Source organism: Mustela nigripes, chromosome 8 (genome assembly GCF_022355385.1).
Source record: "Mustela nigripes isolate SB6536 chromosome 8, MUSNIG.SB6536, whole genome shotgun sequence".
NCBI classification, from domain to species: domain Eukaryota; kingdom Metazoa; phylum Chordata; class Mammalia; order Carnivora; family Mustelidae; genus Mustela; species Mustela nigripes.
In genome coordinates, this window is record NC_081564.1 from 14,045,074 (window position 1) to 14,060,457 (window position 15,384).

The 15,384-nt window shown below is 42.0% G+C and overlaps 1 protein-coding gene across 2 annotated transcripts in view; it reads right to left on the minus strand.

Moving 5' to 3' along the window:
- Positions 1 to 229: 229 nt before the first annotated feature.
- TAOK3 (TAO kinase 3) overlaps positions 230 to 15,384 on the minus strand; it is a 182,899-nt gene continuing 167,744 nt past the window's right edge. For both annotated transcript variants that reach the window (XM_059408535.1, XM_059408536.1), the window contains exons 18-21: positions 10,506 to 10,745; positions 8,872 to 9,084; positions 2,897 to 3,079; positions 230 to 1,624 (exon numbers count right to left, since the gene is read on the minus strand). In XM_059408535.1, coding sequence (XP_059264518.1) covers positions 1,463 to 1,624; positions 2,897 to 3,079; positions 8,872 to 9,084; positions 10,506 to 10,745 — 798 coding nt within the window. In that variant the 3' untranslated portion in view covers positions 230 to 1,462. The remainder of the gene's footprint in view (positions 1,625 to 2,896; positions 3,080 to 8,871; positions 9,085 to 10,505; positions 10,746 to 15,384) is intronic.

Genomic DNA, 15,384 nt, shown 5'->3' on the forward strand with positions numbered 1-15,384 from the left:
CCATTTTCTAAAGGGCAAACAGGTGCAACTGACCACTTCAAACAATGGGATGTTATCTTCAGCCCTGTAGAAGAACTTGCAAGACACAGATTTACCTGAAAATCTTGGACGGCTCTTCTGGGAGCACCCAGGGCTGTGGAGGATGGTATCTGGAGGGCAGGTCTCCCTCTGAGTTATGAGCTGGTGAACCTAGAAGGGAAACTTCCTGCTACAATAACACAGCAAGGCAATGTGATGAACACTTTTATTTACAAATATAATTAAAAGCTCTGACAGTTATCATGCTCTTCCTTGGAACCTGAAAAATGTTTTGTTTTGTTTTTTTTTAAAGTGCATGCAAAAGAAGTAAAGCCTTTTTTTTTTCATCATTTTTTATTGTAAGAAAATACACAGTTTGAAAGTGTGAATAATGCAATATTTATGACCAAGATATGGGACTCAGGGAGGGGAAGGGGAATAAAGAAAAAGATCAAGATGATCTGATCGAGAGACAGTGTCGAACTCCAAATACTGAATTGGAAAAGGAGGGGGGTGGGGAGGAAGAGGAGGAGGAAGTAAAAAAATTTGATCAGAGAAACAGTTAAAATACAATATGAAAATAAGTAATACCTCTCCTTAAATTCCTTCTATACACAAAATACACGATTTGCCAAAGCCCAATTTGTGCTACTGGGATTCTGTGAGCTCCTTAAGTGTATTCACATCCTCTGCAACAGCAGAAAATGATTATGATACAATCAGAATATGCTGAAGACAAGTTAAACTCTTGCCAGCAGGTTCTTAAAAATCACAAGATCTCTTCACCCCACCCACCCCCCCATCCCCAAAAAAGTAATAATATGTCACCACTGATATGTACATCACAATTAGTTTCTGTAAAATGTATCAAATTTTCAATCTTTAATAAAACTTTGTTTTTTTTTTATTCCTGATGAATAAATACCAAAAAAATAAAATAAAATAAAATAATGCAGCAGCTAGTTAAGGTGTAAGGCTGCGGATATTGTGTCTCTCTCCCCCTTGGCATTTATTATTATTATTTATTTGTTTGTTTTTTTTGTTTTTTTTTTTTGCTTCACTTTCACAGATTGGTGGTAATGAGTGATTGCTTAAAGCAATATACATCCACTTTTGTTGTTGTCGTTGGTTTATTGTTTTGTTAAAACTGTCTCCAAAGTTTTCACTGAAACATTTTGAATCACATCAATACTGTGACGTGTACTATGAATAGAAGAGATGGCCAGGTTTTGGCCAGCACTGAAAGTTGACACGGGGGGAGGAAGGGGCCCCTGATGGAGTAAGAATAAACAGGCACTAGTCCGACACGATGTCAGTAAGAGTAAGAGAGAGAGAGAGTGAGAGCAACGCCCGTTAAAATGGGGAATGTGGTTTTGCAGGGTCTGAATTTTTTTGTTTTCTTTTCTTTTTTTTTTTTTTTTGTAAATGGCAAAAAAATTTAATCTCATCTATAGTCCTCCTTAGGAAAATCTAATGTAACCAAATTCCCAAATCCCATTCTGAGGCTCTCCATGTCAAAAGTTTCAATCTCTCGCTCTTGCCTTTCCAATAGGTACTTTATTCTCTCGCTGCGTTCCTTCTGAAGGGCAGCCAGCTCTTCTTCAATCTGAAATAAGCACAATGAACAGTTCTTAATGGACAAGGTCTCCCCGCAGCCGCCCGCAAACACACACGGACACGTACATAAACACATACGACATACAAACACATGGGAACTCAGAGTAATCTAGGCTGGAAAAGGCTGGGACAATCCCGGGATCAATGTCCTGTATCTCATCCATATTTAAAATTTGCTCACAAGAATAAAAATGTTCGGGGCCCACCCGGGGACTAGCACTACCATTTTAGCAAACCAAGCAGCTGGGCTGATCTAGGTCAGTGTCCTGTCTCAGCAGGAGATGGCTCAGGAGAAACTAAAAGACACTCAAGCACAATTAGATTGTGCTGCTTTCCCATAGAGAGCAAGATGCCCCCTGGGTCATTAGCAATTTAGTTCTAGAACAGGAGTTGTGAAAATAGTCTCTTACGTTGGTCTCAGGGAAGTACCAGAAGAAAGTACAAATAACTGGTTAAGCAAATAAATGCTTAACGGCTTTGAGACACCTTATGAAATCTTTTCTACTTCATATTCTTCAGCAATTTTTTTTTAAAGATTTTATTTATAATTTATTTGTCAGAGAGCTCACAAGTAGGCAGAGAGGCAGGCAGAGCGAGAGGGGGAAGCAGGCTCCCTGCTAAGTAGGGAGCCTGATGTGGGGCTCGATCCCAGGACCCTGCGATCATGACCTGAGCCAAAGGCAGAGGCTTAACCCACTGAGCTACCCAGGTGCCCCCTTCAGCAATATTTAAAGCAATGAATATTTCAGTTCTGATAACATTTATTATGCCTTTTTAAATAATATTTATTATTAGGGCAATATCAGACTCTTTTCATGCTAATTTTTAAAAAGAGCCCTGCTGGTGGTTTCTTTTGGTGGAGAAATAACTGAAAATAAAAACCCAATCCGCATCTGGCTTCTTCAAACCATTTTGCAGCCACGGTGTCAGCTCATAGCACCTTCCACAAATGTCTTGTCAACTGCCCCGTCACCCATGCCATTCTTCTGGCTCTGAAGGTGTGAAGGGGTACTCTAGCAGAGTAATAGAGTTCAGACTGTGGGGTCAGATTTACGTGAGTAACTTAACCATTTGGAGCCTTAATGTTGTGCCTGTGGAATGGAGATTATACCTATTTCTCAGGGGTACTGGGAAGATAAAAGCATGAAATAAGTGAACAGTGCGGTTTAAGTACACAGGCAGGTCTCCATAAATGGCGGTTCTCTAGGCCATGGTCCACCCTCCACCCAACTATATGGGACCCAGAGTAACACTCTCATACCTTCTGCTCAAGATGTGCTCTACGTAGAGACACCCTCTGCTCTAGCTTCTGGAGCTCACGTTCATGCTGTGCCTCTGTTTGCATCTTGATTTTGCTCTGGTAGGCATTGAGCAGCTCCATTTCCTGCTGGAGCTGTAGCCTCAAGGCCTGGCATTCTGCTTCTTGAGCCTCATCTAGCCGTAACTGCGGGCACAAAAGACACACACTGTAATTCATTCCTAGCTTACGGCACCTGGTGACTACTGGAAGAGGTTTCCTTGTTCGGACTGAAACAGGTCCCTCAGAAAAACAGGTGCCTTGGGTACATTCAGAGTTAGGAATCAAAATTAGTACATTCTGCCCCATGGGCTGTGAGGTTCTACAAACACATTCTTAAACATTCCTTCTTAAGAAAACGAAAACATTCTTAAGAAAAACTGGTTTTCCTAAAACCACACACACAGGAGTCAGGAAGGCTACATGCTCCAGTGATTAAGCCTGTGGGTTTTGGAGGCAGACTCCTGACCTTGAAATCTAGCTCCATGATTCACTCAGGTATGTCCCCTTGAGAAGTTACCCCCTCTAAGTCTCATTTTTTTTCCTCTCAAGAAAATAACCAGTCCTACTGTCTAAGATTGGTATGAGGATTAAATGGAAGAATTCATATGAAATCCTAGGCATAGTTTAGATGCACACCAAGTGTTCAGTAAATAGTAGCTGTTAACATTATTTTGGCTTTGATTAACCATTTCCATATTTATGTATCCTTAACCCTCAAACTACCACACATTTAGGTATCCTTAGCTCTAAAAAAATGAGTCCAATCTCCATGACATTGAGGACTATCCCACAGTACAGTTATGCTCCTAGCAAGTAGTGCTGGTCCCTACAATTGACTATACAAGCTATCCTGCCGGCTAACCCACCTAAACTCAAGTGGCTCAAAATCTCTTCCTCACAGAGATCTTAAGGGGCATATTCTGGTTCGAAGTAGTGAAGTCTAGATTATAAAGCAGGCCAACAGAGCTCCCCTTGCTCTCTATAGCTCCTGGACTTTGTATCACATGCCACGCTGTTGGTTCTGTCTAAGGAATGGGCCAAGACAGCCCATCTTTCAATGAGCATAACTGAAGGTTTGGGGCCATTAATGGGACTATATTTTGTGGTTGATGATCCTCCTGCCCCAGGCCTGGTTTTGTCTAAAAACTTTTATCAGGCCCTCAGTTCAGCTGGGAACTAGGAGATGAGAATCCTTGAATTAGATAGATAGTTCTGTCAACCCTGAAGTTATCCATGTTTCCATACAGACACTTTTTCTCCATTTTATGCTCCCCCCCCAATCCGTACAATTTGTGACAATTAACAATGTATCTCAATATCTTAAGAAACGTTTGGAACTGTTACTAGAATAGTTTAAGAAAGTTATCTGCACAGTATATTCTTTAGTACTTTTGGAGGAATATATCACATGAACATGAAATAAATACCATAATCATATTTCCAAAGCATTTTCTAGTAATCAATCCTACCCAGTGTTCACTAAAATCCACTGAAAAGGATACCTCTTTTCTTATTTTCCCAATGAGAAATGAAGGGAGAAGAGACACAAGATAAAAAAGTCACTCCACAGCAGGAACAGCCTTACTGATAAATGCCACAGGGTTTACTGGCTCCCAATAAGACTTATTAATTCCCTCTTGATGTGGGAGCTTCCTTACCAATAAAGGGAATGAAAGCCTGTTCTTTTCTACTTGTCTTTGTTAATTGTTATGAGCTCTGGCCAAATGGGTGAGAGGCTCATCTTATAGGCAGCTTAGTCCATTGAAACATCTTTATCTTCTCATTTTTCTGGCGTTTTATTATTAACTTCTATAACTATGGGATTTTGTACCAGCTCTGACCCTATAAAAGTGTGGTCTAGAAATCAGAGAGGACATTCCAGGATCCGGTATTCATTGCCCCAAAGTTGCACATATCAAATCCATTAAAATGTTTTATAGAAGTGTAGGTAAATATCACATCTGTTTCCAAAAGTGGGTTAACATGAAAGGATGTGATGGCAGCCGCGTAATGTAGGATGGCCAGGCTTATGGGCTCTCCCCGAAATGGGGTCAAATCCCAGCTTCATCACTACTTAGTTAATTACCACTATGTGAGCCCCCAAGCCAGGAGTTGGCACATTATGGCCCAAGGGCCAAATCTGGCTTGCTGCCTATTTTTGTCAATAAGGTTTTATTGGAACACAGACGTGCTCATTCATTTACGTACCACCTAGGGCTGCTTTTGCTTGACAACAGCGGAGTTGAGTAGCTGTGACGGCAACCCAGTGGTCCACAAAGCCTGCCCCTCTAAAGAAACAGTTTGCCAACTCCTGCTCTAAGCAAGTGGCTTTACTTCAATGAACCTCAATTTCCACGCAGGTAAGTTAGGGTTAAAACGGTAACGACTTCAAAGGTCAAAGAGGTTACACAAGATTGAAATAACATATCCAAAACAGTGGCTGGCTCATGATTAGGAGTCCCTAAAGGATAGTGGCATTAATCATAACTACTTTTATCTTCTCCCTGCCTCAGGAGGAAGAGTATGTCTTTCCTTTTATTCAAAACCAATCCTGAATCTATATTCCTGACCCCATTCTGTCCATCTCACATAAGGGGCATTCCCTGAGCACTTGCTGTGTACCAGGAACTGTTGCAGGCGCTCGTGCCGCAAAGATGAACAAGACAAAAACACTATCAGCCTTGGTGTCCCTACCAACTCTCTCCCCTCTCCTAACCCTTAACCTCTCCTTGAACTCCTCATTCCCATCCTAGCCCTTACTGATGTGGGAAGGGGTCTTTTTCTTATGGGACTTCCGGCAGCATTTAATACCATGGATCGCCCTTTCCTTCTTGAAATCACTCTCTAGTCTCCTGAGATACCATACCCTCTTGGGATTTTCCCCCTCCCTCCTCTCCTTTCCAGCTACTTCGTTTTTCCTCTAACTTCTCTTCCTAAGGAATCTCGTCTATTCCCAAGGCTACAACTACCATCTATACATGGATGATTCCCACTTCTTCACCTCTATTTCAGTCTTCTCTTCCGAGGCCCAGGCTAGCTTACCCAGTCTGCTAGGGACATCTTTGCCTGGATGGTTCCCAGGCCCCTCAAGCTCAGCATGACTCTTAGCTCACCAGCGTTCCCTTCCATTTCCCCCAAGCTGCTCCAGTTCTTTCTTTACCATGCAGGTAAGTGACACCATTATCCACTGTTTTGTTCAGACTAGAGACTGGGAGTCTACCTTAATCCCTCATGCTCCACATTTACTCTGTAACTAAATGCTTTCACTTGCACCTCCTGCCTATCAAATTTCATCACTTTCTCCTTCATCTCATCTGCCCCCTTCTGGTCTCGCCACCCTTTGCTCCTGCCCAGGTAAAAGCAGCAACTTCATACATGATCTCCTGAGATCCATCCGACCATCTCCCAGACCATTCTCCACCTGTCACCTGAGTGATCATTCAAAAATGCAAATCTGATGTCAGTTCCCCACACCGCCTTCAATGCTCTTCAATGGCTTCCCATTGCTTTTAGGATCAAGAGCAAAATCCTTAAGATCTGGTCCCTGTTTAACCCTCCAGTCTTATTCTCATTTGGTCTCTGTCTCGTTCTCTATATTCCAAACATAATGGACGCTGAGTTCATCAGAAGTGCCACTATTTCCCCTGTCTTTATCAATGCAGTTCTTTTGCCCAGAATGTGCTCTCTACTCCTCAGCTTAAATACTCCTTGTCTCTGAGAGGCCTTTCCTGACTCTCCACAGCAGCCTACTCTCCTGGCCACACTCTGTTGGCACGCTCTACTTGCTCGGCCATTACATGGAGTAGACTTTCTCAATGCCATTTCCTCATTTTTCCATAAATTCCATGAAGACATGATCAATGACTATCTTATTCACCACAGTATCCTAGGATGCCTGGGGCACAGTAGGGCACTCAATGCTTACTGGATGGATGGATGAATGAATGAATGATTGAATGAATATATAGATTCCTCCCCATGACCTCAGGTTTAAGAACACCTTTAAAGCCTTTCCCGAAAAACAGAAGTCTTCCTTCAATTGTCTCTTCCTCTAACTACAGTTCTTCTCCCTTCCTTTGCTGATGAGCAGTTGGGAAAAGGAATCTTGTTATGTTTCTACCTCACTTTATAGTGTATTGTAACATGCACTACGATGTCTTCCACTCCGACCGTCCACTGCTTGTCTGTGACAGTCACTGCACAAGTCTCCTGTGGGGTCCAGTTGGTCTCTGTTGCACTTGAAACGATCACCTAGAAGCTTCTGTTCTGGTGTCACTGACATACTCTCTCCAATTCCCCACCCGCATTAATAATTCATCTCCTTTGGTCTGCTTCTCCTCCACCCTCGTATGGTGAGGTCCACAGCTCCTGTTCTTAGTCCTCTTCTTAATAAAATCTCCTATCCCTAGGTCTCAGGCATTCCCAATAGCTACAACTTCCCCCATCTAACATGGATGTCTAGCTACTTGTCTCTTGAACTATAGATTTCCATCTCTGTACCTCTCTACCTGGATACCCACAAAACTCAGGTTCAGTTAACATGCCTAAAACTTAGTCAATTATCTGCCAGGCATCCAAGCTTACACTTCCTCCATTTTTTTTTTTTTTTTTTAAAACCTCGGTAAAATGATGACTATTCCACTGTTATCAAGCCTACCTCCCAAATGGGTCATGGAGCTCAACCTCTTCTAACTCCTAAATATTTCTCAAATCCTTCTTCCTCCTCACCATCTCCAGGAGGATGTTCTCAGTTCAGGGTTTCCTTACTTTTTCCCTGGCCTAGAGTAGTTTCCTAACAGGTCTCTTCACTTACAGTTGTTAAATTACTGGTATCTTTCTAGATCACAAATCTGATCTTGTTACTTTCCTTTTTAAAATGGGCTTCAGCAGATCCCCATTTGTTTACAGAAAGATGTGCAAACTCCTGACTTTTGAGGGGCTGATCCCCAACTATCCACCTGCTTCCCTTTATATTCCTGTCGTATCAACCACTCATTCCTTAAATGCACTGTCCTCTTTCAGGCCTTGTATCTTTGCATTTACTGTGTCCTCTCTGCTGGGAATAACTTTTTCTTCTTCTACCTGTCTGACAAAGTATTACCCTTTAAGACTCATCTCCTTGTGAAAGCTTCACTGGTAAGCTCCCATCTCTGGGTTACCAAGACCTTTATGACCTCTCCAATTGGGGCTCCCATAAATCCTCCTTGAACTTTGGACTCACACCAAAGTTCTTTTGGACCCCAAATGCACACTTTCCATCTTTTGGACCTTTGCCCATGTAGGTCCCTTTCCATGGAGGCTGTTTACTTCAGTACATTCCTTCAAGCTTCTTGGCTCTTGCTGGGAAGCTTTCCCTACAGCAGAGTAGATGTTCTTACTTATCCTCCCACAGCGCCCCCCACCTTGCACCCCCCCACTTCAAAGCATTTATTATGCCTTTTTAAATTGCTTAATTCTCTGACTTCCTTGCTTGACTAACGAGAAGTGTGAAGACAGGGATCAACTGTTGTCTCCCTAGCTTATTACTCTAGCTCTGAGCCCAGCAGAGTGCTGAACGCAGACACTTAGTAAAAGTTTATTGAATGAATGGGTCTGTGGGTCTTATTCATTTGTGCCTGATATTAGTTGCACCATCTTTGATACATGAAAACACGGTATTATATGCGGTATCTATCGTATCTTGCCCTCAAAGTCCCTATGTGCCACAGGTCTGATTGAGCATGTGACTCCTTGAGTTCCATCTTATAAGACACACTCCAGCAAGTATCCACATTGGCTTGGCTTTATTCAGCGTCGTCACTTCCTCAGTTCTTTGGGCAGAAAAACACCAGTATCCTAAATTTGAGCAAGAATCATCTTGGGAACAACAGGCTGGATCTTGAATTTTCTTGATTCCCAAAGCTCTTGAAGCTGTGGCACTGAACCTAACCACTTACCGCTTGAGAGGCCATCATTTCATTTATACTCTGTTCATACTGCTCTGCCAAAATGGCAAGTTTTCTTGTCTGCTCATCTTTCAGTGTCTTTAAGATTGTTTTGTGCTCATTCTTTGGAGTAACTTCCAACTGGTGATTCTTGAGTGCTTTATACTGTTTGGTCTGTACTTTGCAAGTGTCCTGAAACTGTTTTTTAATTTGCATTTCCATGGCCTGTGTAGAAAAAGGGACAAAAGGAGAATAAAGACACGTTAGTAAATGCAGAAAACCTTCCATTCTAACAGCACAATACAGGTGCTGGGACCAGTTGTCTTTTGGTGCAGTGACCCATATTACTAGTCAGCAATCATGAAAATAATACAGACAAGAGTTAACTACCAACACTGTTGGTCTTACATTAAATGAATGGAAGTAATTTTGACTTTACCAATGGATTTTTAAAAATGAATTATTACAAGGGGATCACAGCTCTAAGCAGATTGTAGGGTACTATGAAGCTTCGTTTGTTAAAGGTCGTTCATTATTTTAATGGCTTCTTAGTCAAAATCTTCAGTGTCTTCCATTGGTTATTAATTTCCCCGCATTTTGTTTTGTTCATCTCCCTCCCCACCCATGTTTCCAAATGAGAAAGGGGATGGTGACACATAAGCTGGCTCCCACAGCTCTGCGTTTCTTTGACAAATCAACAAAGGAGAGCATCTGGATAATATCTCACATCATAACATATTTCCCCTGGATTTCAGCATAAGTGGACAGGGAAAAGTGATTTTGGATTTCTTCTCCCATGAAGGCATTATACTTTCATGTACCAATACCAAATATGCATTTTGGCAAGGAGGAGGTGGGCTATATTATTTAAGTCCAGAAGGCACTCATCAGGTTGCTTCAGAGTCACACGTGCATTTCATAAATGCTTGGAGTTGTGATGACAGAGATCACTCATCATACAGGTTAGGATTTGGCCAGACAGGAACATGGCCAGGTTGGCCTCAAATCTCTGTTAACAATGACAACAACCCCCTTGACACACAGCAATGGCTTAGTCCATAGAGCTTGTGAATTAGCAGTCAGCTAAAATTATCTGGAGGCAGTGAGGGCCAAAGGGATTCCAAATCTCTAGTGCAAGGATAATAAATGTCTGGAACATGTAGATTCACTCCTGATTCCCATGCCCATGACAGACGTCACTAATAAACCATACTCTTTCCTACTAAGCCTGCATGTGGCTTTAGTCTTTCTCAATATAGCGGCACTCAAAGTAGTTACTACCAATACTCTAGCACAACAGATGAAATTTATCTGCTGTATATCTGCTAGGTAACTTTTTTATTCCTTGGGATTGGAACTTAGGGCTTCGGTTTGTCCATCAATTACAGCTCTAAAGAGGTCAGGTTATGAAGGGGTCAGAGAAACTGCATGATGGTTTCCAAAGTAGCATCTGTTCAGGAGTTTGTTACATACGGACTCTTGGGCTTCAGTGTGGAGACTCTGATTCAATAGGTGTGGGGCCCCAAAACTTGTAATTTTGAAGGGTTGCCCCGGAGAATCTGACAGTCATCCAGAGGCAGGAACTACTAAGTCAGTCTAACTGCATCCCGGAGCACAAATAAGGGAATACTTTGATTTCCTCTTACCTTTAAGTTTTTTGGCTGTTGCCGAAGTTCCATGACATGCTTCCTGTGCAGTTCCCTTTCCCGCCTCTTATTGTACTCCAGCTGGTTTTCCAGTTCGGTCTGGTGCTGTAGACGGATCAGGTCCATGCGCAGCTTCTGTAACGTGTGCAGCTGCCTGTACTCGAGCTCTCGGGTGGACTCGTCGTGTCGGATCAGCATGGCGTGCTCCATCTCCTTCTGGGTCCTCTTTTTATTTAGTTCCTGCATTCAGGAACGAGACACAAATGGAGAGAGGTGACTGCAGGTGAACTGGAAGGAACGCATGACAGGGTGAGGGATGGCAAGGAAGGGGGGCACGACTAACTGTCTCTTAATTAAACCCATTAGTGTTTAGCAGCATGATTTAATGAGATTGGATTAGCAATCCCTGGAGGTTTAGGTTCTGTTTCTGGGCCCATCACTTACCAGGTGGGCAAGTATACCATCTGTAAAATGGGATTTTGCAGCCATCCCGCAACTACACTATCTACAGAATGGGATTAATTCTAACTGACCCCATCTTCTTTTTTTTTTTTAATAATTTTTTTAAAGGTTTTATTTATTCATTTAACGGGGAGAGTACAAGCAGGGAGAGCAGCAGGCAGAGTGGGAGGGAGAAGCAAGCTCTCTGCTGAGCCAGAAGCCAGATGTGGGACTCGATCCCAGGACCCTGGGATCACGACCTGAGCCAGGCAGTTACTTAACAAACTGGGCCACCCAGGCATCCCTAACCTACACCTTCTTACCTCTTAGAGCTGTTGTGAACCCTGTTTAGGTAAGGTCTTATGCACAGGTGTAAATAAATGTTTCTTCAGTTAAGCCAGGGGTTCTCAATATGGGCTGCCCATTAAAATCACGTGAGGAGAATTTAAACACAAGATACCCGAATCCTACAACCTGAAGCTCTGATAACTGTTGGGGGGGGGCGGTGGTCGGGGAAGGGGGATGCACTGACATCACTATTTTTAAGAGTTCTTCAGGTGAATAGAACACATAGAGTCAGAGTTGAAAATCACTGACTTAAACTGGCAATGTCTGCAATGTTTGTGGTTTTTTGGAAAAAACCCTGTTTTTGCATGATTGAGAAGTAGGATAACGAACTGCTTTTTAAAATCTCAGAGTAAGGGAAGGCTGGGAAAAAGCAGATGTACTCTCTCCCCTTTCATTTTTTTCCATTAGTCTGATCATTCTAGATAAAATCATTCTGTTCTTTCCAGTTCTACTCATGTCTTTCCTTTCTTTCTCTTTCTGTCTTTAAGGGAGGAAAGAAAAAAAAATAGAAAAAAAATAAAGGTAGTTGAGTGCAATTTTTTCACTTACCAGTTCAAGAATATTTCCTAAATTGCACCATATCCAAGATCTGAACCATGTGCTCTGGGTACATAAAATGTTTACTCAGCCATGATTCTGTTCTCAACCTGCTAACGCTCTACTAGAGGACTATACTACATATTTATTGAGGTACTATATGCTCGGCTCACAGCTGACTCAATCAATTTATTTTCCCTCCTGGGAATTTGGAATTGGGATTCAGAGACAGTTAATCTCTATGTGAGGCTGGAACTGAGGGGCATATAAAAACTACAAATGTGACATTCATCCACTGCTAAATGAGTAGGTTGAGGGTTAGAGAATGCTGGGCTTCAGAACAAGGATGAGAAAGGGAGAAGGCAGACATGCAGGGAGTATGCTGATGCCTACGTTCATAACTGGTTGTAAGCTCTCCTGTAGGTCCAGCGGTATTATTGCTATTGGGTTTTGTGAAATATTCCTCTATGTCTGTAGTAAATTCCCTGGTTTTGGCTTAAACTAGCTCAGATAAATTTCAGTAATGTGTAAACAAAAGAACCTTAATTAACCCAGGCAAGTCAGTTATAGATGTAAATTTAAAAAAAAGAAAGAAAAAGGCTGAAAGTGGTCAGTGCCATCAAAGAGGTAAACATTTATGCTGTTAGATTTCTGAAAAGGGTGGTATTACTACTAGTTAATGTCAAGGAAAGGGGTGCCTGGGTGGCTCAGTCCATTAAGTGTGTGCCTTTAGTTCAGGTCATGATCTCGGGGTCCTGGGATTGAGCCCCACGTCGGACTGCCTGCTCAGTGGGGAGTCTGCTTCCTGCTTCTTCTTCCTTTCCTTCTTCCTCTCCCCCCAGCTCATGTTCTCTCTCTCTCTAATAAGTTAATAAAAATCTTTTTTTTTTTTTTTTTTTTTTTTTAGTTAATAAAAATCTTAAGAAAAGAAGAGAGCTTGTGAGCTGGATTTTCAGTGAGTATAAGAGTGCCTCTCTGATGACATCCACTATGGGAGAAAGTGCAAGTCATTTATTTTCAGAGAAATATCAGTAACACTTGTATATTCGTATTGCTGAAAATATCTTGCATACTTAAACCTTCTATCCATTTGAAGAGAAGTCCTTTAAACAGCACAACATCTGTTCCTGGAGCAAAGTCCTAACCATTCATTCATTTATTCAACAAATACTTGTTGCATACTTCCTGTGTGTCAGGCACTGTTGTAGGCAGAGGGATAGAGCCATGAACAAGTACATCTCTTCATGGAGCTTATGTTCTAGTGGGGAAACATCCAAAGTATAAATGCAACTTACATTTGTTTTAAGGAGAAAAGATCGTCTCCTAGAGGACCTCCCCCTCTTTTGCATTTTGCTTTCCCTTATTTTACTTTTTCCTCTACCTTGACCATCTAATGTCTTCCTTTACAAGTCACTAACTGGCCCCTAGGTGGCACCAAAGGATGGCGAGGCCTTCTCAGAGCCTAAAGCTATACTACCCCAATGACCAAGAGAAAAAGCCAAGGAAAGCCTTTAAATAGGTAAAGGTCCTGTTCCTAGATCACTATGTCATTTTTAACCTTTGAGTACCAGGCCTCCCAATATTGGGCATTTATTCATTACCCATTTTCCTAAACTGAGAAGTCCAAAATGAGTCTGGGCTGCCCAGAGCTCTGAAACTTGGTGGGGTGGGGGAAAAGACACAAAGCAAATAGCAGTTTCAAAAGAAATAAAAAACTTTCCTTTACGTCTAATGGGATGCTTCCAGATGTCGTCCACAGAAGAGCGGCATCAGAATAACCTGGGCTGCAAGTGATTGGCTGTAGTAATAGGTCACCCAGCTAAATCTGATACATACTAAAGTGCGAGACTCAATAGAAAAATATTCAGGGTGTGAGTCAATCGTGTTTGATGTTGGACAAATCTTTTAGTGTACGTGCTGTCGAAGTGAGCACTGGACAGATCTTATAATATACATTTTAGTTTTCTCAGGTGTAAAGAGAGGATAACAGGAGCTACACTGTGGACTACCATTCTTGTGAAGATGAAGTGAAAGGCCAGGAGACAACACTTCTGAACATATCAACATATCATGTTATTTTTCTGTATTCAAAAGTGAAAATCTGCCATATTATATCTTAAACCTAGTTCTTTATAAATGATTAAAAAAGTGAGAGAAACATTTTTCTGTTAAAACTGTAAGTTGCTCCCTTTGCCTTTAATTCACACATCTGAGTTGCTGTGGTATAAGTTGATAAGCTGCCTATATTATTATTATTAGACTCCCTATGAGCCTATGACTGTGCCTACATAAAAATATGTAATGTGCTTTCAGTTTTTAAAAGTGATTTCTTGGGGCACCTGGGTGGCTCAGTGGGTTAAGCCGCTGCCTTAGGCTCAGGTCATGATCTCAGGGTCCTGGGATCAAGTCCCGCATTGGGCTCTCTGCTCAGCAGGGAGCTTGCTTCCCTCTTTCTCTCTGCCTGCCTCTCTGTCTACTTGTGATCTCTCTCTGTCAAATAAATAAATATTTATAAAAAAAAAGTGATTTCTTGTATCTCACTCAGTCCCACTTGCAGCCCTATGAGGTGGTCTCATTGTTTAGGACTTACCCCTTTTCCATAGGACTGTAACATGTTTGGGAATTGAGACTGATCTAAGATCATACAACTTCTATAAAGGAGAACTGCGTCTAAAACTCGGGTTTTGGGGGGGTTTCAACAGTTTCTATTAAAAGAGGTCCCAACAAATGGTTTATATTTTCCTGTTTTATGTTTTTGGCCTATGACACAGTATTTGGAAGAATCCCTCTGCTTGGGTGAGACACAGGGCACGGTTGCTCTGTCCACACAAATGGCACAATGTGCAGCACACCTTCAATTCATGAAACGAGCTGAGCAAACACAAGATCACATGTAACAGACTATGTGATTTTGCTCATCAGCTTCTCCTTGTCTATATACCCTGGAGGCAGCAGCAGATGAGGGCCATGTGGGCTCCCTTTCCCTCAGCTCACATCACATGCTGTGCATACCTCCCCAAAGCAAAGAGGGAGCTCAGTGTTGAAACCTACATACTTTTCATGAAAGTATGACCATACTTTACAGGACCCTACCTCCCACATAAGATGTGAATCCAGGGTGTGTCCCATGATAAACCCTTCCCAACCACGATCCAAGTGCTACTGACTTTAAAAACAGTTGATCTCGTCAAGTAAAAAATTGTGATCTCATGCCCAATGAGGTTGAGTAAGAACCAGAACTCAAACTTTTAAATGGAGATGTTGTTAGCCTATGACATTTAACGCTTTTTTAGTTTCAGTTCTTGGTTTCATAACTGGTTAGAAAATAGCCAGCGTCCGCGGGCAGTGATGGTAGAGGAAGAGGCTCAACCCAGCTTATGGTGAGCCTTTCAACATTTTCATTAACTAAAAGGATTGCTCATACTCAGTTTTGGCAAATACACAAAAAAACAGGTGCTCTTTGTTGGTGGGAGTATAACCCCCTAGAGGGCAATTTGGGAATATCTGTTAAAAATTTACATGTATACACTGTGACCCCCAAATTTCCACTTCA